The following is a 25,342-nucleotide window of genomic DNA, read 5'->3' as shown; positions in this document are numbered from 1 at the left end:
TTTATTTGGCAAAAGACACACTTGTCCTTTTAGAGCAGCATTAGGGCACTGCTGGAATTTGATGGCCTTGCCTGAAATCCCTTTTTGTCCCAATATTTCAGGTGCTAGTGGGATTAGTTTGTTGACTGAACATATTCTGTGCCTCAGATTTATTTTGCTCATGCAGAAAGACCAAGTTTTGCCTTTGTTAGGCAGTTCCTCAAGTTGCTGATCTCATACTACATTGATCAAGGGCTTTCAGGCCAAGTGTGTATCTGTACCACAGAGAATTCTCTTTGGAGTTCAACTTACTGAAATTGAAAATGGTTCACAGTTTGCCTTTCAAAAACCCAAATTCCTGACCCTGACAGCACACAAAGTACTTTAATTAAGACTTATTTGGACTTCAATCAGAAGGAACTGGGAAGAGGAGCTTACAAAAGACTCTTTTTTTCTCCTCCAAGTTGCATTTACCCAGGCCACCTGTATTTTATCAAAGTCTTTGTGAGAATGGGCCAAATTATTTTAGTCATGGAGCAGCAGCAGAGAACAATCTCTTTTGTAGCTTCTCACAAAACCAGCACTTTCATCTGCACTGGGTAGATCTCTCTATCTGCAGAGATCTCTGTATCTGTCCAGTGACTTTGCCATGAGGGATGGATGTGCAGAGCAATTCCCACATCTGTTTGTGGCATGGGGTTAAGCCACATTATTCTGTTTCTGCTCCAAAAAGGACTGTAATTCCTACACCAAGAGCAGGTTACAGGAGCTTTGAATTTCTTACTATGACAGAGTAGCATAAGAAGTAAAAGAGAATCCAAGAAAAATGTGACCTTAATGACTGTCTTCATAGTGGCAGTGTCAGGGACCATTCCTGGGGTGCTGAGCTGGTTCTGAGGCCTCAGTCAGAGACACTGAAAGGCACAGTGGGACACACAGTGCAAGGATCCATCCAAATGGACCTTACAGCTCTGCCTGGGAAGGTCTCCCTCACCACAGGTCCTCATTCCCTTTCTCACACCAGCCCAGTTGCCTTTAGAGGCTCAGAGTAAGCTTGTCATGGAGATGAGTTAGAAAGTAATCTGGGTTTTCAATATAAAAATTTACTATACTATTGTGTTTGCAAAAAAAGACCAAGACCTGAGTTACAAACTCATCTCTTCACCTCTGCCTGGCTACTCCCTGTACACCAGGGGTGCTGTGGTGAGGTTTGGGAACACTTTATTCCTCTGAGCCTCGCTGCAGGTCAAAAAACATTTGCAAGTATCTTCTAGGATTTCACTTTTCTACAAACATTTACCCAAGAAAATCATAATAGCATGTGTGCACATTTCAGGTATTCAAGTTTCCAAGCAGCCACGTGCTTCTAGTCTGCAAAACCTTAAATTCTTCACTGGTTTGGGCAGGTGTCAACAATGACAAGGTCAACAAGCCCCTCTCATTACCAAAGGTTAAAAAGAGAGAATCCAGCTCAGTATTTTTTGCTGTGCTCAACACCAGCCACAGCTGCAATCTTTCTATCCTGAGAGCACAAATGGATGGTTTTTATTCCTCTGCTACAGAAATAACCACACTTCCCCAGTAAATAAATAAATAATAACAACAGAACTGTGGGGAATGGGCCTTCAGCCTAGGCAAACACTATGGGTGAATTCTGGCTCTGCTGCAGTCAGTTGCAAGACTCAAATATCTGTGTGGAAGTCTGGATTAAATGTAATGATGTATCTGCTGGTTTGAGCTAGAAAAGCTGATCCTTTAGCTCAGTGATAAATCACTTCCATTCACAGCTGGAAACCATCTTTTTCAGCCCAGATTGGCTTATCTTCTCAATTCATTAATTTCCTCTCCATTTATCAATTGCATGTGTGCCCAGAAGTTTACACAGGAAACATCTGGTATTCTGCAAATGAAGAATGCTAAATGCACAAGTGAAGAGATGATATATGTGACATTATTGTGGGGTTAACTTTAAAAGCATGAATCTTGGCATGGGGATACATGTATTCACCCTCATTGATTTCAGATTTGAAGCCACTTTGAAATGATAAAAAACATTATTTTATGTGATGTTATATATGATATTGTCAAGTCTAGAACTTTTGGCAGGAATGATGTTGCTAGAAATTAAATGTCTTGAATTTTTGTGTGAGATTTTTGCTTTTAGTAGTGGTTTTAATTAGAAATTAAAGAACATACTGAATCAGCAAAAAATGAAATCAAAAACTAGTGGAGACCCTTGTGGTTATCCTAAACACTTGCAACACAAATCAATAACCACATTATTATTATTTTGAATTATTTTGTAGATGGTGTTTCCCCTGTATACTTGTCCATTATGCAGGGGGAAAAAAGTAAAGAAAACAAAAAAAACTCTAAACAAGAATGATTTGGTGAGGAGATACTAATTCTGAATAATTCTGAAATTGCTCCAAACCTCCCATCAGCCAGGAAATACACAATCTCATCAACATCCTGAATTTCATGCCTCAAAAATTGCATCCATGGTTCAAACTTTTTTTTTGCCACTCTAAACAGCTGTACTTGAAAGATTTCCTTTCTAAAGAGAACCCCAGGGGGATTGGGGACAAGAATGTTCTGCTGCCTGTGGAAGATGCCCATTTCAGGAGGTGGCTCCTGGGCAGGAACCTCCCCTTGCAGAACCTGCCCCTCTGTATTGGATCTGGGCTAAGGACAAGCTCAGGAGGCAGCTGTGACTCTGAAGCTGTGCAGGAGATGCTGCTCTCAGGGTGCTTCTCTCTTTAGCCACCACTTCATGGCTCCATTGAGACAGATTTACAAATCTGCCCTCATTTTATTCAAGGTTTCTGCTGCAAGCACTGCAAGGCCTATGAAAGTACATTTTCTTCCATTTAAAGCTCAGGTCTTTGACCACCTGGTGCTTTATGTGTTTTTATAGATTTATTTCCATTATGTGCAGTTCTTCTGTGAGGTAGGCAAGGACCATTTTCCTTTCTTACATGGAAAAGAAATTACTTCACTGAGGATTGTTCAGAAAATTCTGTTGGGCCACAAGAAATATTCCCAGCTCATACAAGAGCTGGTAGGGTTCTTGTAGGATTGTGGCTTTGGGGCATCTCAATAGCAGTGAATCAACAAACATCTCTGCTTTCTTCTTCCTGTAGGAATTACTGAAATTAACTTTATACTTTGTCTGCAAAAATAAGAGTGACATTTTAGTAGCCTTTTATGAGTTAAGAAATTAAGAAAGGCAAGATTCAATTTTTTTAAAGTAATTCAGCTTTTGTCTGTTTTATTCAAAAGGACAAAAAGGAACAACATACTTACAGGAATAGTGTTCCATCGAACATATTAGGTTTGCTTTTGTAGCATAATGACCTGACTAGGAGAAGAGAAAATGCCTATAATTTGGGGACAAACATTTGCAAAACTCATTCTGTGAGCCAGGAGGACACTGTTGACATTAGCAGTTAATATTTCCATTACATTTGTTACCTTTGATTTAGAAGGGGAGATTCTGCTGCAACTGAAATCATGCCACCTGCATTTCCCACCAAGGGAAATAAAATTTGGCTTATAAATTAAACAAACAAGCAAAATCCCAGCCAAACTGGGTTTCCCCTCCTGTTTTAGATCAGGCTGGCTGCAGACTTGGGCACCAGCAGGTGCAGGGTTCATGCACATTATTGGTTTTTCTCAAGTCTAACAAGACAGAGTGGCATCACAAACTTATTCAGCTCAAAAGCCCCAAATAAACCAATCCAGTGAGGGCAGACAGGATCAAATCACATCTTGACCCACGAAAAATAAATTTGTACATTTCTGAAGTTTACTGGAGGGAGAAATCAGAGCATTTTACCACTGAAAATTCAGGATTGCATCCAATTTAATAGCAGGTACCCAGAAAATCAATTTGGCTTAACCAAGAGAGGCTTTATTTTTATAGCAGTAAGAGTTAGAATAGGATATAAACACTGTAGAGGATTTACGTTTTCATGGGAATCCTGAGCACTCTTTAAAATCACTTCCTATCCCTTTTTTCAAGCTAAGGGCTATATTCCATATTATTGAAATTGTGTTTCTTGAAAATAGGGCAGGAAAAACTCAGGGTCTATTGGAGTGTGGAAAAAGTCCAGGCTGTGCAGAATCAGGAATCACACCTTTGGAAGTTTACAACTGAAGACTGAATTGTATGTAGGCACAGTCATATATTTTAGAGTGCATTAAATGCTCCAGCTTTAAACTATGAAAGAACTTTTGAAAATAAGTATGCTGTACATTAATGTATCTTTTGCCAAAAGCTACCGTGCACTATGATAGAAATATTTATCTGTCTCCTATGGCACCACTTTTTACTCTTTTCAGATTGCCAGGTTGTTTTCATCTCACAAAACTAGCCTTATGCCAGAAATGTTCTTCCCTGGGACCAGGTCTTTGCTTCTGGTTAATTTTTAAGGGTTTAATCTCCACAGGAGCCCCATCCTTAAGTATTTTCAAAGAACTCTCAACCTTCTGACTGTGTGGTCTCTACTTGGCACAAAATGAATCCAAGATGGAATAAAGATAATTCCATGATGAAAACCACCCTGAGGAGATGGGCTATGAAGCAAATTTTGCTCTCTGGTCAGGAGGCTTTAGTCACAGAGGGTGAGGTGCACAGGACCAGGAATTAAAAGTGCACTAGGAAAGCTCTGACCTTGCAGGGGAATTTGTTGTCCATCCTCCTGACAACTGGTCTGGAGCTCTTGCAGTGCCAACACACATTTTTATGGAATAACTTGCCTTGCTGGAACCACAGGGGAAATATGCTGGGCCTGTCATGTTACCTTAGATATAATTCAGCCTTTTTGAGATGCCTAAAGCTGTGATGTACTTGTGCTTCCACTTTCAGAGAGCCACAGCCCTTCTTTCAGAGGAAGCAGGGTAAGAAAGTTCAGATCCCTTCCTGGAACTGAAATGCCATGCAGCCCTCAGGACAGATAAGAAGTCCACATTTGACAAAATTATTCCACTGCTCTGATCTTTGAGAAAAAAAAATAAAGCAAGACAGTAACTTAGACCCAATTGGTGATTTTTGCATTCTGTAAGTACTTTTTATCCCAATAATGAGGATTTTAGTGCCTCATTAATTCTGCAAAAGCCTTCTTTGGTCCTTTTAGCAGGAGGCAGTATGACTGATACTGAGAAATTAGATGAGGCACCAGAGATGACTACTGATGTGCAAGATGGTTTCTCACATAGGTTGGGTTTTTTGTCTTTCTGGACTAAATTTTGCCCTTGCTTTCAGCAGTGCAAACCCTGCTGGAGCCCCTGACACCAGCAGGAAGGTATCAGATGTGTGACTAAGGACAGGACTTGTGCCTCATGTATAACAGTAGTGAGGAGTCTACACAGCTAATGATGAATTCATGCAGAGGACATAAAAAGTAAACAAATTCTTGAGATTAAGGTAATGTCTCTGAGAATGACCTCAGCCTACAGTAAATAGAAGCTACAGTGCTATTCATTCTTGGAAAACTTGGAAACTTTACAGTTCTCATGTCAAGCCATTCAGGCTCCAGTTTTGCCCTCTGTCCCCTTGGTGTATATAGTGACAGGGTAAGGTTTCAAACACATAAATATTAGAATACTGTCAAATTTCCAGCCTTAAAACAATGTTCTTGCAAGCTCAGCTATGCTTGCTCAAATTTGAGAGCATCCAAAGCTGCTTTCTGCCCAGTGCAAATATAGGCCAATAAATATTATGAGGACACATGTGCAGCAAAACCCCAGTCTGGTGGCTTTAATTCCACAGCGTGGGAGACTGCAGCCAGACTGTCTGCTGTGGCAGGCATTAGGGGCTGATAACATCCAAGTCTGAGAGCAAAACCAGATTGGGGCTGCAGAGCACAGAGTGCCAGAGGGAAGGGGTGCTCTGAGTCAAGGAAACATCTGCCATACCTGTGGCAGTCCTGTGCTACAGCCACTGGCCTCATTTCTGACTGAAAGGATCTGCAAAGGCCAAATGCTCTGAGTTAATGACACCGTGGTCAGCACTCAGAGTGAGTATCTCAGATATTCAGCAGCATTACTGGAATCAGAAACTGGCCTGCTATTTCTAACAGAAGTTATCCAGGAGATGTGAAGGAGCTGTCCCAGTGGCTGCAGGCTCATGTTCTCGGCACAGTTCAGTTAACAGAGTCACAGTGACACAGTTTAACTGTGCTGCTCTTTGTGCCACTGCTGTGGTTCTGAGCCAACCACCTCCTAAAGAGACAAGAGAGCTCCCACATCCTGGGGGCAGTGCTGAAGAATGGCTTCCTAACACTATTCAGATTCCCAAAGCAGCTGAAATTAGGGGAGCAAAATCAATCAACTCTGTTAATTCATAGGTCAGTTACTGGGAGACAATGGGGAAGGGAAGAGGACCTTGCACCTTTGGCAAGATGCTAAATCATCCTGTGCCTAATGGGACCCTCAGACCTGCTGCTCAGAGCAGGTGCTTGATACAAGTCTTTAGGATTTCCTCAAAATCCACAACTACCAAAGTGCAGAACATATGCTGCCATAGTTGTCTCATATTACATGTACATACACATTCCTAATTCCATACATCTACATCTGAACCCTCTCACCCCATGCAGAATTAGGGAAGGGCTCCAAAATGTGCTCGTAGGACGCAGCAGCCTGTGCAGCCCAGCAGGCTGCAGGCAGAGATTTGATTAGTGGGTCACTTGTGCCCATGTGCTGCTGTCACAGCAAAGGCAGGCCAGGCCTGCTGTGCCAGCTGGGCTCAGCAGCTCGGCTCTGCAGAAGGTTCACTGAGCTGATATTGAAGTTTCATGCACATCCATCCCTTTAGCCTCAGCTGAATACTCCTGCTCTGTCTGGCAGAGTTCCTGAGGCAGAAGATGATCTGGGAAATGTCATTCCTCAGGGCAGGCAGTATTTAGCTGTTAATTTTTATGTAACAAGAAAGCCTATGTCTTCAGTTTCTGTTTTACAACAATATCCGTGTCTCAGACCAAAATTCATCTATGTTTTAAACCAGATTCAGTCACTGTTATGCAGTAGGTTTAATTCCCTAGTCTTATGTGAAATTATTTCTGCTCGGAAAGCTGAGCTGAGCCACTGAGGTTAGACAATGTTGCTTGTGCCACAGAAATGAATCCCAGATCACATTAAGTTTCCTGCATTATTATTTTGTGACCTGTGTCTTGTAAGCAATCTGCAAGCAATGCTGCAACTTCAGAAGTATTTTATCTGCTTGGCTTTCTTAACTGAACAAACACAAGAGTATTTATAGGTGTTGACAGCAATGATGAGCTCAGTTTGAATCACTCCTTCCCAAGTGCTGGCAGTGTCTTTAATTCAGGGTACATCAGTGATAAACACAGTGCCTGAGTAGAGACACAGCCTCACTTCATGATCCTGATCCATGTGGGTACAGCTGGATCTCATCCAGAGCTGCACAGAGATCTGCAGGGACCAATCTGGAGGCAGGCTGGGTGCTGGAACAGGGTGGGCAGAGATGGACAGGGTACAACACTCTGCCATTCACTGTGCTCTGTGCTGGGGAAATGCCCATGTGTGGATTCTGAGCCAGCCTGAAGCTCCCACTCTGCAGCACCCCCAGGACTCAGGTTTGTGGGCAGGATCCCACAGGAGGGCTGTCCCAAGGACCTTGTGAGGATCCAGGCAGCCTCCCCATCCCAGTTCTACACCAAAATGTCAAATCCTCCATGTCACTCTCCCTTCAGTCTCTTGTTCTGAGCCATTCCCAGGTGATCCTTGCTAAACATCCAGCTCAGGGCTGGCAATATCAAGGTGCAGCAAAACAAGCCCCTCAAGCAAGAAGTGTTTCTGAGGAGGCCTGACAGAACCAAGAAACCTCCCCAATTACCTTCCATCTCTAGGTGGCGGTTCAATTCCTTCTTCTCACTTTTTGTTTCTAGTCCATTAAAGTTCTCATTCCCCAATTGCTCTCTTAAATGTTTTTGATTAACAAAACTTAATTTTGGCTAATACTGGATTTTCTCAATCCAAGTAAACCAGCTTAAAATAAAAATAAGCCGAGGCCCTGGCAAACACATTCAGGTCATCCTTTCACCAGATAAATTGTGTAATTTTGGTCAGGCTAGTCTCAAAGACTGGATCACAGTGCATAATTTATTAAAAAATATTGGGAGAATTCCAGCATCTAGTATTAAGTGGGTAGTTGTAATTCCTGCAGGATAAAGAATGATAAAGAAACAAAATGCTTTAATCCTCTACAAATTTGTCTAACATTTAATCTAGCTACTAACCATATGATATTTCCTTTCTCAAGCAGTCTTAATTGTTCTTAATTCTACTAATTAGGACTATGAGGGAGAAGGTGGAAATGATCAGCAATTAAATTCATATTTCTGTGCAAAGCCACAGCTCATACGTGAGGTGCATATTCAGAGCTGTGCGGAATCTCTGTGTGCATCTCTGCTTTCAGAATATTCCACATTCCCACAGCAGGTCAGAGCACAACCACCCCCCTGAGCGTCCCTGTAGCACCTTTCAGCCCAGCAAAACAAAGACAAGTTAATATTAATGAAGGCTGTAACAATCTGGAAGGAGAATTCCCTTCTGAGGCACAGTAAGGCAGTAACCACCTTTACTCTCCTGTAACATCCTCTCCATCTCGCCAGGCCCAGCTCCATCCAGCTGTCCCCAGCTGGTTCCCTGTGCCAGTCAAGCCCCAGGGCTCAGGCAGGTTGTGCCTGCAGCTGACAGGGAAAGGATGCACAGCTGCCTCCTGTCTGTGTCTTGCTTTGGCTGCAAAGCATTTGACATTTGAACCAGACTATCAGCAGCTCCATGGACAGTCTGCAGAGACAATCCAATGCCTTTATGGGACTCATCTGCTCTCAAGCAGCAGGCCAACAAATTCCTCTCATGTTCAGTCTTCTGTTTCAATCATTAGGCAGTACTGCTATCACTTAATTACATTTTTTCTCCCACAGTTCTCCCTAAAAATGATAATCAATTACCTCTTTGTAGAAATTGCTCTCAGTGATTGACGCTACTGATGCAGAATCTGCCTCATACTTTTAACTGTGACCATAGTATCGTGTTATGATCACTTAAAATAGAAAAAAAATTGTGTTTTCTAAGCCAGTGCTGCACAGTGACTCCATTAGAAACAAGTATGTGCTGCTGCTGCTGCAGAGAGGAAAGCAGCTCTGGAAATGTCCCTGGTTCAGCATGCATTCAGCTGTCTGTGCACACAGTGATTCTCTTTGAAACTGAGAATAGGCTTCTCACATATATTTGAGGGTTAACCTGACTTGGGGTTTAAGCAGGACTTTGAATTCAAAGTCATTTTGTTGGAGAACTCAGGAGTTTTTCCTTGCATAAATACAGGTATATGAAAGAAGATAATTGGGTCATAGACTGTCACTGTCCTCTGCCCCAAGGTTCAGAAGCTTAGAGCTGGAAATAAATCAGTTCTGAAAACGATCCTATTAGAATATCACACAAATCTGGGTTGCCAAATGCTGAATAGAAATGTATGACTTTTTAGCTGTTTTTTTTCCCAATTATACTATGATTCCTCTTTGAAGCCTGCAGAGGGTGTGCTCTCCATTTCAAATAGGGATTGAATGTCTGTCTTTCCAGCTCAAACTGAAATTATAAATTAGCTCCATATATAATTGTGTGAAATGTTACAGAGATACACAGAAAGTCAGAAAAAGTGACAAAAAGAGTCCCTTTTGGAATTAAAAATCTGTTGGTCTCCCTGCAGTCTCAGTGTTGGGTCATTGCCTTCCTCTGTAGCTCAGCTGTGAGCAAAGATGAAGCTGCTGACCTCATTCAGGTTCTTATTCTGAAGCCTCAGAACTTCATCTAAATAAAATTTATCAGTGTACAGCTCTAATCTCAACTCTTTTAATCAGGAATGCTTTTTTGAAAAGCAAACTGTTCTTGACCAAACCACTGCAAAGTCTACATCACTTGCAATTTTAGTGATAAAAATATATTGGGGTACTAGAGTTTGTCAATTAGCACAGGAGCACTTAGAAGTGCCACAGATTACAGCACCCAGGGGTCTCAGGAATACATCCCTGACTGTCCTGAACAGCTCATTATCTAAGTAGGGAAGGCAAAATATGGAATAAAAGAATATTCATCTCCCCAATTAGCAGAAAGGCAAGGGGAAGGGAATCATAGCAATTCTGTCACCCCAGTTACAACATGGAGACTGTGGCAGAGCCAGAATCTGCAGCCAGAGCTCCTGGGTCTCCCCCCATGTGTTTGGAAGCAAGTCCCAAAACCTCAGTTCTGAGGAGCTGTCTCTCTGTTGGGCTGTGCTCAGCCAGGCACAGCTGTATGGCACAGCTGTATGGCACAGCTGTATGGCACAGCTGTATGGCACAGCTGGGGAGAGTGGCATCCTCTGCACCTGCCCAGCCCCTGCTCTCCAGGAGGGCAAAGAACTGATTTATCATGGCAGACCCAACACACAGTAAAAAGAAGTTGGTTTCAGTTCCATAGAAATTATTCTTCTATCTGTTCATTTTTAGGAACATGTTCCCAGCCAATCTTGTTGAGGCCACATTCAAGCAGGTAAGTGGCAATATTCCTTTTATTGATGAAAGACATGAGCCAGCATTATGTGAAACATGTACCTTTGTAAAACACAACCCAGATATAGACATGGCATAGGACTGCAGACACTGGTAGTACCTTCAGCATTCAGCAATTAATAAGTCCCATTCCATTAGTCTCAGCAGCCATGGTATCTGAAGGCAAAACAGGGATAAAGTGCTCTCTAGTGTGACTAGGGAATAGATACGCACTCCTATGTCGGTTCCATATCCACCAGAGGAGAGCTGGAATTTATTTAAGAGCACCCTGCAACACTACACATAGGAAGAATAGAATACCATGTTCAATAAAAGCAACAAAATAATGTATTGGGGAAGAATCTAATTACTCAGGTTGGAATTTGGCAAGAAAAGCTCATCTAAAAGTTCTGAGGGAGCAACAGGCATGGCTGTATTTATTTCACCTGGGGGAATGTTTCATGGGAGCCTTACAAAGAAAAGGGCACTCAGAACCTCTAGGAAATCATTCCTAATTATGTCTTACAGGAAAGTTGCTCTGTCAGAAGGCAAAGTGTTTGCTGCACCAGGATTTGATTATAGGATACTCAGGTTTTGTTATGCTTTTCCAAAAATTCAACTGTTTTTACAGATTTTAACAGAGAGGGACAGCAGTGTTCATTCTTCTTTTCATGCCAGTCCCTTCAACATGCAGCATTGTTGCAAGAGAGCACTTAGGAGGTCTCATTAAACTATTAATTCCTGTTGGGATACTGTAGTAAAAGCCACTTTGTTTCCTTTCAGTACCGCACCAGGAGCATTCCCATCATTAAATCGAACAAAGCGTCGGCCGAGAGCAGCACCCGCCGCATCATCATCTACGGCGTGCAGGACGAGAACGGCTCCAACGTGCAGAACTTTGCCTTGGACATCACCCCCCCTCCTGAAGTCATCTACAAATCAGAGCCAGGAGCCAGTGATGGCATGAATGTACTGGGGATTGTGATATTCTCTGCCACCATGGGTAGGTTTCTGACATGTTTGGTTTGTACTAATCCAAGTGTCCATTCAAGAGCAAAGGATTGGGGTTGGGTTGCTTGGTTTCTTGACTCAGCTTTTTTAGCTGTTTCTATCTAAACATTTTGGGGAAAAGGCAAGACTGTTACAGAGCTGTACCCCAACCCTTTCAAAGACAAATTTTCAAAAACCTTGATGACTTTTGTTCCATGGAGTTGGGTTTTCTCTGCATTCACTTACAACCTTTTTTTTTCCCTGAATTATTTTGAGCTTTTATTTATGACCCATCTTTTGCTGACTGTAAGACAATCTTGTACAGTGTGCTCAGAGGAGTTTGGAATCGCCACCAGTTCAGACCCATGGCCCCTCTACCAGTATGCCAACCCATATTGTTTTATAAGTTTTAAATCTGTGGCTATTCCTTTTTTGATTGAAACCTCTTGATTTTATTTTTGGTATCCTGCAATGAAGATAGTTCTATACCACCTACTAGCTTAGCTTGTAAGAGTAAGAGCTTCTGTCTGGCTTATTTATTTAGTTTAACTTGCTGGAGGAACGCATTGGTGCCATGTGTGTTATATTATGTTTGTGTATTTGAAAGAAGAAGTTTAAACAAACATTTCCTAGTTAACCATAAAGTTCTGATTACTTTTATAAGAAAATGCTGATCAAATTTTCCTTATGTAAATTTATTCTTGGAAGTTAATCTGGTCAGCAAAGGTAGTTCCATAAAACATCTTTGACTGTATTTATTATATTATGGTTCATAGCAGCATGAGGGGTCAAGATTCAAAGCTGGAATTAGTGGATTTGTCTCTGTTTTTTTAGCTTCTGCAGTGGGTGGTATTCCCTGTACAACCCTGCTGGAAACTGGCTGTCTCCCAGTTTGTAGTATTTTATAGTCCATTTCCAAAGTACAACATCACCACAAACACTATTCCAGTCAAAATCTACTGGGTATGAATGAATTAATTACACCTACTTATTAAGAGCAAGGGCAATTTTCTGCTTCTGAGAACAGAAGATCATTCATTGTCTGCCCAGAACTGAATGTACAACTTTCACCGAGTCCCTCAGTCTTGCTGGCCCGGGGCTCAGAGGGTGGGAGCTGAGTCCTGGCTTCTTCCTGCCTGATGGACACAAACAGCACCAGGATTGTCACCCACAGCATGGCTGCTGGGTCACCTCTGGCTGTACCAGCCAGGAACAAACCTGAGACACCAAACCCTCCACAGTTATCATCACCAAGGACTACCTCAGGCTTTTGTTTTGAACAGAGGATGTGTCAAGGCTGTCTTCAGCCTATTGCACCACCCTCCTACCCTCCAAAATGGAAGCATTGAAACAGCTTAATGGAAGAGTGTTGTCTTCTGATCGAAAAGTTATGGCTTAGATGATTGAACAGGCTTACAAACTCCCATCTTGAGAGCACTGCTCATGTGAAATCCCTGGACAAGGCAGCTGAAAGCCTCCCTGCCTGCCTCAGCAGGGGATGGCACTGAAGCGGCGCTGCCTGAGACGTGGCTCGGGGCTGTGGGCCCCAAGGGACAGAGCCAGGCTCCTGCCCAAAGCAAGGGCACTGCACATCCACAGCAAGCAGCAGCACACAGCCCAGTGCCAGCCCCTGCCTCCCCAGGCAGCTCCCCTCAAAGGCAAACTCCCTTGGTGCAGCCACTTTTTGAAGTGTTTCCTTGAGCAATTGACTCAATCACTTATAATCCTTTCAGGGAGGATAATTAGCTATAGGAAAATGTTGTCTATTTATATGCATTAGTGGAAACTAACACTGTCTGGAGAATATATGGTTAGATGACACATCCCAGAGTTGTATATTCAGTTGCTTTCTGAGCAATGGGGGCCAATACATGGGGTTTATTTGCTTTCTTCTCTGCTGGTTAGTCCTCACAGCAATTTGGCCTTTCTCTCCATGAATCTGCATTTCCTTACCTCCCCCAAAACTGCAAAGCTTGACTGACTATAAAGGTTAATTATTATCATGCAGACAGAAAACTACTGAAAATATGACAGAGACTCCATTACTAACTCCCCATTACCAGAACAAACCTCAAAACCTAGCTTTGCCTCCTAAGTCCTCATTCGTGCTGCCTGGCTGTAGGCAGCGACATTTTCACTAGAAAATGTTTCTCAGTTTGTGTTCCACAGATCCCTCAGAGCAGGGAAATCCTGCACAGGGCTCTATGACTGATGGTTCAGGACACAGCCTTGCTACCAGGGGGCTTTGAGTGTCAGCAGGGAGGGAAAGCACTGGGGCTGTGTGTGAAGACACCTGAGAAATGAACCCAAATGCTCTGATTGCAGGGATCATGTTGGGAAGAATGGGGAACAGCGGTGTCCCTTTGGTCAGCTTTTGCCAGTGTTTGAATGAATCTGTCATGAAGATAGTGGCAGTTGCTGTTTGGTAAGTAACTGTTTAGCTAAGAAAATCAGTATTTTTAAAAAAGAGTAAGAACATTTCAACAGAATAAAATGCACAGAAATTTCATACATTTATTTCCAGGGAAATAAATGAGGATGAATAACCCTTAGTTTTGCAGGGCCTCAGCATTTGAGGATGCACATACATCTGTCCCGGGTCTGTACCACCCTTTTGACAGGACACCCTCTATGTTACTCCCAAATGACAGAACATGGTACAGCTGGGTGGGGTGTGCTGTATGCCCCAAGGGCACTGCCAATCCCTGGCCATGCCAAGGGGGATCACAGCCACCCAGGCCACACAAGGCAGCAGCACGATGGGATGTTCTAGCTGGTACCTCCATCCCTTCCAGCACTGCTGCAGACCCAGCCAGACTTGCCAACACACCTGCCCCAAAGAGCAGGTGGCTGCCAACAACAACAGCTATCAGCTCAGCACCTTCTCCCCACTTCAGGATGTCCCCCAGTGTGGCTCAGCCTGATGTGGGACAGGGAGCCAGCACTCAGCCCACATTCTCTCTTTCCAGCTTCGTGGTTCCAATCTGACTGACCTGGGTCAGGGAATGATTGCTTGGGTGGATATGTCAAAGGAGGTAGTTTATTTCTGGAAAATGAGGAACTAGTGTCAAGTCTCTGGAGATGACACAGTTGTAAGTGGAAGATGGCTGGCTGCTCCCAGATTTTTTTTCAATTTAAAGCTTTTTGGCATCCATGACTTTGTCTGCAGCTGCGCACAGAAGCACAACAGTTTTTATAAAGCACCTGTCCAGATTGGATTCAGAAAGTAACAATTCTTCTGCCTATTTATCTGCCCCAAATCAAACCCCCAGGCAGTCCAAGAGCATGTCTAATGCATGTTGGTGTTTCTCCTCTGTCTTCCAAAGGCAACATAAATGTTTACTTAAGAGCTTCCAACGAAAATCCATGAACAGCTACATGAGCACAAACACATGAGAGGAGCTCAGGATTCATTCCCCCTCTTCCCAGTCATTTACCTGCCTGAAGCTAAGTCAGAGCTGCCTTTGGAACCAAAACATTTGAAATTCATTCCTTGCCAGTGCCATAACCTCAGCTGTGCTGAGGGGGACCCCACAGACAAAACTGTCCAGAACATCCTGCTCTGGTGTGGAGACAGAACAGCCAAACCCAGACGGGGCAGGTTCCACTGCCACTGCAAGGAGCTGCAGCTCCTACTGCGTGATGGAAGGGAGCTGTCTCCTGATAATGTCTTTCTTTTTGCTCAGGTATTTTCCATTTGGAATTGTGTTCCTAATAGCTGGCAAAATCTTAGAAATGGATGACCCCTCGGCCATTGGGAAGAAGCTGGGTTTCTATGCCATCACGGTGGTGTGCGGCCTGGTGGTGCACGGGCTCTTCATCCTGCCAATGATGTACTTCTTCATCACCAAGAAGAATCCCATTGTCTTCATCAGAGGGATCCTTCAAGCCTTGCTCATTGCTCTGGCCACATCCTCCAGGTATTATAGAGTTTCTAGACAGATCCAATGAAATACCTGCTAGATCCTTGCTACAGCTCCCTCTTGGGAAGAGCACACTATTGCTGTAGAGGAGCAGATATATCTGTAGCTGAACAATGGTCTCTGTCCAATTCACTGGTATAAATTTTAAAAATTTGTGTCTCAACATTTGGAAGTTATGTGGGAGCCACTGGATAATAATATTTGTCACACTGTTTTCCTTTGGTTTAAAATATATTGGATAAAACCATTTTTTTTCATAGAGGACTAGAAAGGAAATAAGTTCTTTTTCCATATTAAAAAAAAAATGTGCTTCTTAAAAAGTTAATGTATATGAGGGACATGCAGTTTGTTCAGACTTCATTTTTGGTATTAGTGGGGAACCTCCTATTTCAGTCATGTGGAAACATTTTATCCTTTTATCCTTTCCACTCATGTTAGTCTTTGTCTCTTTGTACATTAACAAAAGACTGTGGTTGCAAGCTATTGTCCAGCACTGGGAAAGTATTTAACTGCTCTCCTCAAGGAATAATATCTTTTGCACCCTCTTTAGAGAAGATGCACAATGAGTTTGAACCATAGCTGAACAAAGGTACAGTGAAAATGGAAACCAGCTTGTGAAGAGGCTATGAAAATGACTCCCAACATGGATAAAATGGTGCATGAGATGGACTTGAAAGGGCTGGAATTGCCTTGCACAGAGCAGAAATGACAATTAAAATAACATTTCTGTGTAGCCAATATGACAACACAGTTTCATGGCATCTGTGGCTGAAGGAATGTAGAAGATTAAAAGAAAGGGGAAGAGGGAATTATTATTTCAGTACAGAAGGTACTGGATTTCCACTGTGACATTTTACGAGGTGTATTTATATAAAATAATTTGCTCCAAAATGACCTATAAAGAGCAGCATGCTGAGAAACACACAATCAAGAAAAATTACATGGTGGGTAGTGCTTAAACTCTAACTACACTTAAGTAATTAAGGAAAGCTTTTTTTATTAGAATGTAAAAAGTTTGTAGCCTGAGATGTCACCACATCCCCAGATACAAGATGAGAATTTTGCACTCAAAGATGTTAATGCTGGAAAAGGCTCATCAGGCTCACATTTGACACACTTGACTACCTTCCCTGCTTCTCCAGGAATTCTCTTTCTGAAAACTCTATTGCTGACAATTCAGATTTTTAATCTGTGCCATTCCTTTCATTCTCTTTTTTTTTTCTAGAAGGACACAGCTTTTACTAAAAATCTGAGTATTTCTCCTTTTAGAAAACAAACAAACAAGTTTTTTATTAGTATAGATGCCTTTAACAAGGGAAATTTAATAAAGACAAGACCAGCAGGTATTCCACCATTTCAAAATCATTACTTTTTTTGATTTTCCATTGTATGCATCAACATTGCATTTTGGTTTTATCACCAAGTTAGGAGTCCTTTACTGATCTGGAAACTGATGAGACAGATGTTTCTGTCTCTGCTGAGCCTCTGCAAGGGAAACCAATTGTTACTTGAGGGTTTTTTCAGCCCCATTTCCTTACCCATTACAAGGTGATGTGAGAGTGCCCTCTGACAGTGGGGAATACACAGGGAATTCAGATTTCTCTTAAACCTGTGCTTTGACTCTCCTGGGCTCTGACTCCCAGACAAGACCCTGCCTCTGGAGATTTCAAGTGCTTTGAGACACTTGAAAAGCACTTGAAATCTTCCTTCAGCTGTGCAAGGAATAATTACTTACAGGCCCAGAAAGGTGTATTGGGAACAGAGCTCTGGCACCAGCTGGCAGCTCAGTCTGCACCAGAACCACCAGCAGGACCCAAAGCAGATTTAGTATCATTATTGGCAGGAGCTAAAGTACCACCAAATCTCAGGTGAGTCCTGAGGGAAGGCTCTGAACATAAGGATTTGGGTCTTTGACATTTTTGGATTTAGTTGTTTGTCCCTCTTTAAGAATGTGTGTATTTTGCAAATCCAACACAGGCCCAACATGGTTTCCAATGTTTTTCTGCTCAAATCACAGTGTCTTTTCTAGAGATAGCTGAACTTTTCACCTTCATTACACTGAAAGGAATGGATACTGCACATAACTGAGCTGCTGCCAAAAGTACATGCACAAATAGCTGGGGCTGAACAGGAGAGCTGCCTCTCCTGACAGTCAACACATCTGCATTTGGTTAAATAGGGCTTGCCACAGGGGCATTATATAACACTTGTCATGTGGGTATTGGATTTTCAGATCATCCTAGAGGAGAACAAAGAGTTGATTTTAAGAATACTGATGTGTTTCTTGGAGATGTTTCTATGTTGGTTCAGGTCTATATCTAAAGATAGAAAGAAAACCACGAGTCAGTGTGCTGATACTCATTGCAGATTCTCTGCACCTGGGGAAAGCTTGTTTTTAAACTAAAGATCAAACTACAAGAAGCAAAAACAATATCATTTACAAAGCCCAAGAATGTAACACAGGAGAACCTGAAAGCCCCTAAGCAGCCATCTGCTGGCAAGGATTTTACTGCATCTCAACATTATTTCTGCTCATTTCCCTTCAGTGAAAGTTTCTGCACCCCATTCTCAGTCCCCTTATGCCTCTCCAGAAACCCCAACCACTGCAATATTTTGGTTTGCACCAACACCAGTGCAGAGGCAGAGGCAGAAAAGCAGAACTTTGTCCTTTGGTGCATCCTTTAGGACACAAATGAACCTGCACAGCTCCTGTTTCCTGCACCACTGTGAGGTGCCCAGCACGTGCTGCCCCTGCCCACCCTGCTCTGCCTGCACATCTGGGCATTTCTGACTCTGCTTTCTTCCCCTCTCACTGCCCCTCATTGTGTCACCTCTCACCACGCTCAAAAAGCAGAATTTGGCCAGCAGGCAAAATTCATCTTGATTTTAGCTTTCCTCTTCCAATGGCAAGAAGGAATTTTGTTTTTCTAGGTCATCTTTCCATATCATTAATGAATTAAAGCAGCATCTTTTCAGTGGCACATCCCATCAAAAGGAGCAATTTTCATCTTCTCTGAAGACAAATTATAAACCATGAGTTTTTTCAAGGGTTTTGCTGCTTATGAAACACTAAGATCTTGGCTATTGCACCGTGTAAATTAAAGGCAGATTTAGAAAGGGGAGATGAGATCAGTTTGCTGATTTTTTGGAGCAAATATCAAAATGCATTTGAATGATAAGATAAACAGAGCAGGCTGAACAGCTGTTCTTCCACAGTGACTGGCTGTCTTTGTGGCTCTCACTAGTAAGAGCTTGGCCTGGGCCACCATTAGCTTATGCTCAGTCCCTGCAGCTGCAGCATTTTATCCCAAAATTGAGATAAGACTCTGAAAATGTATTTTTAATTGTTAGAGTTAATGCTGGCAGAAGATACTTCTCAGCTGAAAGCTTTGGGTCAGTTTTTAAAAGATTTAACAGATTAAGATCAGTGCTTTAGAGTATTTTTTTTTCTCTTAATAAATATTAAATGTCAGGCTTTAATGTTACTGCTCCACTGTTTAACAGTAGATAAAAATAGCTTTCAAGAAAACAAACTTCACCAAGTTTAACTAGAAAGACAAACTAGACAAATTATTTGATAATGTCTTTTATAATATTGAAATTATATATTAATATTACTTCAGAACTACAGTAGGACCTTTTTTATCCCTTTGCCTTCTGTGAGCTACCAATAACCAAAGCCTTAAATAAGACATATTTTTCTGGGGTGTGCCAGATGATACAATATGAGCAAAACTGGAACATCATTGGACAACCTCTTCTAGGATGTTCCACACAACTTTTGTCAGCTGTATTCAGGAAAAGTTCATTTCTGTGAAACAGGTGCTGAAAGGTTAACCAGGGATGTAAAGTAGCAATCTGCTAAGTGAGAGGTTAAAAAGACTGCTTGGGTCAATCCAGGCTGAGAGAGGACAAAGCTGATTTTTAACATCATGTGTTGCAACAGCTGATGGTGCAAGGAGAAATATAGAAAGCACATAAAAGCAAATTTAGTGCAAATTGAGAAGAATACCTCTAGATCATAAATTAAATTTCTCATCTGAGCAGAGAGTTTTCAGCAGGAGTAGAGGTGGGACACACATCCTACTAACTCTAAGATGCAGTGTCATAAATTTGAGTGAGATAATGTAGTAGTTGCCTGTCTAAGAAAGTACAATAATCTGGAAATTTGTTTTCTTGCAATATCTTGCATGTTTTTCATCATCATTGCATTTACATTCTGACAATTTATTATTGTAATATTTAACAGACAACAAATCCAATGTGTTGTTATGTGCCTTAGAAATGTTACTTCAGGCAGCATAAAATTCAAATGAAAGAGATAGTGAACAAGTTTAAAAGTTGAATTTTTGCAAAAACATAGAATCTGCTTACAACAATGGAAATAGATACAGATTTTGCTGGTTGTGCCATTGGTATTATGAGATTGTTTTGCACAATATTTTTCACATATCAACCAAACTGTAACGTTAATCAGCTGAAATTTGCACATTTGACAGCTCAGCTCTCTGCCCTCAGAACAGGACACACTCAGGTTTAATATTCTGGTATGTCAGAGCGTGGGCAGGGTGGCAAGGACTTGTAAGATTACCTTTTTGTCCTTATTTCCAACCAAAGAAATTAGACAGGGTTGTGTTACAGAAAAGCCAAATGTCTGAGGGAAGACTGTCCTGAAAAACAAGTAACTCTCCAAAACTGAGTAGCTGCAGAAAAGAGAGACAATGAGTAAAATAATTTTTTCTTGGTGAAGCCTCTAGTCAGAACATCTAGAAATGCTACTGAGTCTGCTCCTGGTTGCAGCTGCTCCCAGGGATTTCAGTTCAACATTATTTGTGAGCCTCAGCCTCTTGTTTTATGAACATTTTATGGCAAACAAGAAGCAGAGGATTTCAGTCATTCACTAATGACCGTGTGAAAAATGACAGGCACACTCAAGAGAGAAATGATATCTCCTGAGCAGCTTGGGGATTATGGGGTTATGCTTTGCTGTGTTTGTTTTTCAAAGTAAATATTGATTAAACACCAGGACTGCCTCAATTAAAAAGTTTACTATACCCCAATTACAGGAGGTAATCAGATTTCCATTGCTTTCTTGCCTTTCCAGCATATTTACATACTTAGAGAAAGACTTTGGTCTGGATTTTCAGGCAGTCACTGCCAGTTTGTGGTACATAATTCAGCAGTTAGACTTCATAAAGTTATAAAAACCAGAGCTATCATACTGAAAACATAGGCTTGTCTTTTCTCTTTTGTGTTTCCATAGCAGGAAGTTACTTTTCCTTTCCAAACAGGGTTACTTTCCTCAAACAGCTTGCACAAATATGAAATGACAACTCCTACTCATGGAAACATTTTGCTTAGGCATTCCTGCAAACATGGGGTTGTGATTTCAGAGTTTTTGGAATCCCTCTGTGCTTTCAGAGAACATTTGCAACAACTGAGATAGAATTTGCAGATGCAATGTGTTATCTTCAATTGAGAACAGCTAATGATCATTATAAGATTTAGGTATTGGAGCCATTGTGATGTGAGGGTCACCACACACAGTGACAGAGCAACCTGAACTGCCAAACCAGGGGAAGACACCTGGATTTCCTGGCTCAGGGCATGTAAATCACAGGACAACAGGACACTGAAGATCACAGTGTCACCATTGTGTATTTCCCCTATTACCATCTTTTTTAAGAGGTAACTTTGGAATAATTTCGAAGAAGTTTGCTATATTACATCTATTTAAATAGTCAGCAGCTCAGATAGTGAGCAGTGTATTAAAGTTGGTATAATAACAAGGAAAATATTTTGTGATTTGTGTACTTTTTCAGTGGTGTTACTTATTTTCTATACAAACTAATGTGCCATAAAAAATACCCCCTTACTCACTTGAATGCAGTCTCATTACTCATAACATCAGTGAATGAGCCACCACATGGTAAAATGCAGAATGTGACCAAAAGGCTGATAAAACATACAAATGAATATATTTCAGTGTATTAGTATTTAAAAATGTGTGCCTTTTATTAAAAATGAGAAAATAAATGACCATACAGTGTTTTGTTAATTGTCTCAATTAATGAAAACAAAAATCAGAAATATTTTTTAGGGTACCAAGCTCAATTTAAAATGAATACCTGTCAAATGTTCTTATATCATTCCATTTTCTATTCCACACACATCTCATTTACACATGTACACATTATTATAGGACCTGCAGTTATGTGGTTGTTGTATAGTCAGACAAGGGCTGAGGGCAGATCTGTCCTAGAGAAAAAATGGGATTTTATATTCTTAAACACAGACATTTTGTCTGCAGCTTTTATTGTCAGCCTGCTGTTGATAAGATCTTTGTCTAGCCCTTGCAGAAATAAAAAATTGTTTACACATGAGGTAGGCCTGAAATGTTTTTAGAAACCATGAGTGTAAAACAGTTTTCAGAGATTTTAGTAATAAGCTGCAAAGGATGTTGCTCCCTTTCTTTGCATTTGCGTGTACAACACTGCCTCTGTGGGAATTCTGTCCATTTGCTTCTGAAACAGGGAAAGAGAGAAAAATATTTCTAACTTTGGGAAGGAAAATTGGCACTAACTCAAACATTTATACGTGTAACTGTCTTTATCCTCCAGCAAGCAAAGGAGTGAGTTACCTGGCAAGTGAGTCCTGGGCAGAGCAAGGAGCGAGAAGCTCGGATGGTTGTGTGAAACTTCCCCTGCCAGGACAAGATTTGCTCCAATTCCCCAGAAACCAAAATAACCCAGTGTGTTGTTGTGTGCTGTTGTGCAGCTCAGCCACTCTGCCTATCACTTTCAAGTGCTTGCTGGAGAACAACCACGTGGACAGGAGGATCGCGCGCTTCGTGCTGCCCGTGGGAGCCACCATCAACATGGACGGGACGGCGCTCTACGAGGCCGTGGCCGCCATCTTCATCGCCCAGGTCAACAACTACGAGCTGGACTTTGGGCAGATCATCACCATCAGGTACACACCTGTCGCAGACATTTCTCCACAGAAATCCTTTCTTTCAGATTTCTGCATCTTCGGGAGGCCAGAGGCCCCCGAAGAGAAGGTAAACAATTATTATCAGCTGCTGGGGAATGCAACAGGAACACCTTGATTGGCTCATTTTCTATGTTTATAATTAAGAGCCAATCACCAGTTCAAGCCAGGGGACTGAGTCCTTGAACACAACTTTGTTGTGGGTTCTTTTCTATCTCTTCTTAGCTTAGCATAGCTGCTCTGCAAACCTCTCTCTATATTCTATTTAGTATAGTAATAATGTATTATATCATATATTAATAAATAAGCCTTCTGATTCAAGATACAAGATTCACCGTCTCTCTCTCACCAGCAGCGACCCACTCAGGTCGTTGTAATACACACCCAAATTCCACGTGCTGGGGTTTGCATAGAGTCATGGAACCAGCTGAGTTGGAAGGGACCCATCAGGGCCATTGTTTTGTTGAGTCTGAGGCCCTGCTCTTGTTTGTAGCAAGAACAAAACTCATCTCTGTTGTTATCATGCATTCCTCGTGGAAGGGTTGTTTCCAAGTAACACAGAGATCAGGGACTGCTCACAGAGAAATTGAAGTGGTCCTGTTCAATAGATGCATGTGGACACCAGGAAATGTGCTTCTGTTTGAGGATAACTGTCTAATTTGTGCTTTTAGGCAACCCACTGATCACTTCTAGCATTGGAACATTTTATTATTATTGGTGTTTAAAACACTATTTTTAACTTCACAACTGTTTTCAACTTAAAGTCTGATTTGTGTCTTCAAGTGAAAGGAAAAGATTAAAAAGTTGCGAAACTGGAAGTCTTACATCAAAGTAACAGGGAACAGTGTGTGCTGGGAAACTCTTGCAGGCTTAGGGGAAGAGGGAAGGAAGACAGATGCTACTATCAGGGCAGGTTTTCACTAAGATGTTTTTTAATTGTCTTTTCTGCTGCTTGTTAAAGCAGAAAGCTTCATAAACAACCATGCTCTCAGTGGGTAGACAGTGTTATAGCTGTGTACTCCATCCTTGAAAGGTCTGTAATGGATCCAAAAGACTGGAAGATCCAGCTGAACAATTACTGCCAGAGTAACTCCAGTGACTGCCAAGGAATTCCTCAGGGACTGAAACCTGCAGGTTTCCAGCAGGGAACAAATGATTATAAAAACATTCCTCATAGTCAGAGCTTTGTGCAATCTATTTGAGATCTGCTTAACTACCCACCCACTGACCTCACCACTGCCCCACTTACACTGCTGGGCCTTGCCCATCTTCTGCTGGACCTGAAAACCCTCATGACAAGAAGAGTCCTGAAACCAACCCCAGATGACAGCTGAGGTTTGCTAATGGGCTTCTGGCAAGACCTGGTTGGACTACAAAAAGAAGAAATAAATTGTGCCCATATGAGCTCTGCTTCAGGCTTCCACTCTCTTTGAAACTGTTGGAATGAGCCTGTGCTAAAATTTAAGTCTTTTGTGATTTGGAATTTTAAGGGATTTTTTTTTAGTATGTGATGCTAAAACATGGCAGAGCATGAGCAGATATTACACACAGTTTGAAGTAAAGAACAGCAATTTAAAAAATGAAGTAGAAGGGTGATAGTAAATGGGAAGACTGTAAGCTCTAACTTTTTCTTAGTAGAATCTTCTTTTATCTCTTTTACCCCCCACATTAAGTACTAGTACATAAGGACCAGACAGAAGTAAAACAGTAGACTGAAGATACAAGTAAAGACTGGGGGAAATCCAAGAAGAAAAGAAAAATAAAAAGATGCACAAATGAGGAAGCTAAACAGGAAATCATGGTGGACTCAGTACCATCAATGATGTCATCCAAATTCAAACAGTATTCTACAGGCCAAACCTACCCTAAATCTTGATACTTCAGGACCTGGAGATTTAAAATTCAAATAATTCTGAATGCCAGGATATTTTTGCCAGAGGGAAAAAAATATTGGACAAATAATCAGTCTACTTTGCTCATAGTTTGTAAAATCCAGGTTAACAGTTTCTATCAATGCAAACACTGACGTAGCAGAGAAAGAAAGTAAAGATTTCCATCAACTGATCATCTTACAGAAAAAAAACCTCTATATTAAGGTAAAGATAGAATGGAACAGCAGATGAGCTTGCTTGTAAAATCTTAGTTAAATATTCCTGGGTTTATTCCCAAATAAGACCTGAGACTTTGTGGCCTGATGTAAGAGGCAGAAGCAGTCTGATGAGGCAGCCATTTCACAGCACTAACTGGAAAGGCTTTTAATGTTAATTACAGTTATCTCTTACTCAGCTACTGAACTTCTGTTCCTTCCTATCTATGCTCTATTACAATGTTATTAGGATACTACACAAGTTAACTTTGGCAAAATTTAATTTTAGGTTTTTCCCCTTCCCTATCACACCCACATGCTAATTTTTTTAATTAAAAAAAAAAAGGGCTCTAGGTAGAAACACTGCTGCTGCTGTACTGGTACACTGTACAGCTGTATCAAGGGACTGGATATCCCTGTGTTTCAGTTTCCATATGGGTGAATACACTTATCCTCATTTTCCATAGTAGGTTAATGAGACTCAACTGCTTGCCAAAAGCCCTGACATTCTTGACTGATGAATGCAGAGGATTATCAGTGTAAATGCTTTCTGTCATCCTTTTACAACTGTCAACAGTTGTTCTTTGTCTCTCTGCTGGATGGCCTAGCTCTTGAAAGTCACTAGTTTGGTGGAAATGAATACATCCAGTCACTTTTGCTCCTGGAAAAAGGAATTAAATCCCTTCCTTAAAAATAACATTATGGAAAAAAAAGTTAAACCTGCCAGGTCTACTCTTGCCCTGGTCTCCCACTCATTTCTACTTGCCTGGCTGAAAAAATTGTATGAAGGTCAAGTAAAAATACTTACCAGAAACTGA

At 41.5% G+C, this 25,342-nt stretch overlaps 1 protein-coding gene across 1 annotated transcript in view; it reads left to right on the top strand.

Annotated features, from left to right (window-relative positions):
- SLC1A7 (solute carrier family 1 member 7) overlaps window positions 1-25,342 on the top strand; it is a 47,703-nt gene that overhangs the window by 15,489 nt on the left and 6,872 nt on the right. The window contains exons 4-8 of the mRNA XM_059478306.1: window positions 10,494-10,536; window positions 11,319-11,538; window positions 13,851-13,950; window positions 15,212-15,445; window positions 22,226-22,420. Of these exons, the coding sequence (XP_059334289.1) occupies window positions 10,494-10,536; window positions 11,319-11,538; window positions 13,851-13,950; window positions 15,212-15,445; window positions 22,226-22,420 (792 nt within the window). The remainder of the gene's footprint in view (window positions 1-10,493; window positions 10,537-11,318; window positions 11,539-13,850; window positions 13,951-15,211; window positions 15,446-22,225; window positions 22,421-25,342) is intronic.

This window comes from Ammospiza nelsoni, chromosome 9, assembly GCF_027579445.1.
Source record: "Ammospiza nelsoni isolate bAmmNel1 chromosome 9, bAmmNel1.pri, whole genome shotgun sequence".
Taxonomy (NCBI): domain Eukaryota; kingdom Metazoa; phylum Chordata; class Aves; order Passeriformes; family Passerellidae; genus Ammospiza; species Ammospiza nelsoni.
Note: the sequence above shows the minus strand (reverse complement) of the source record. Positions and strands in the feature narration are given on the sequence as shown.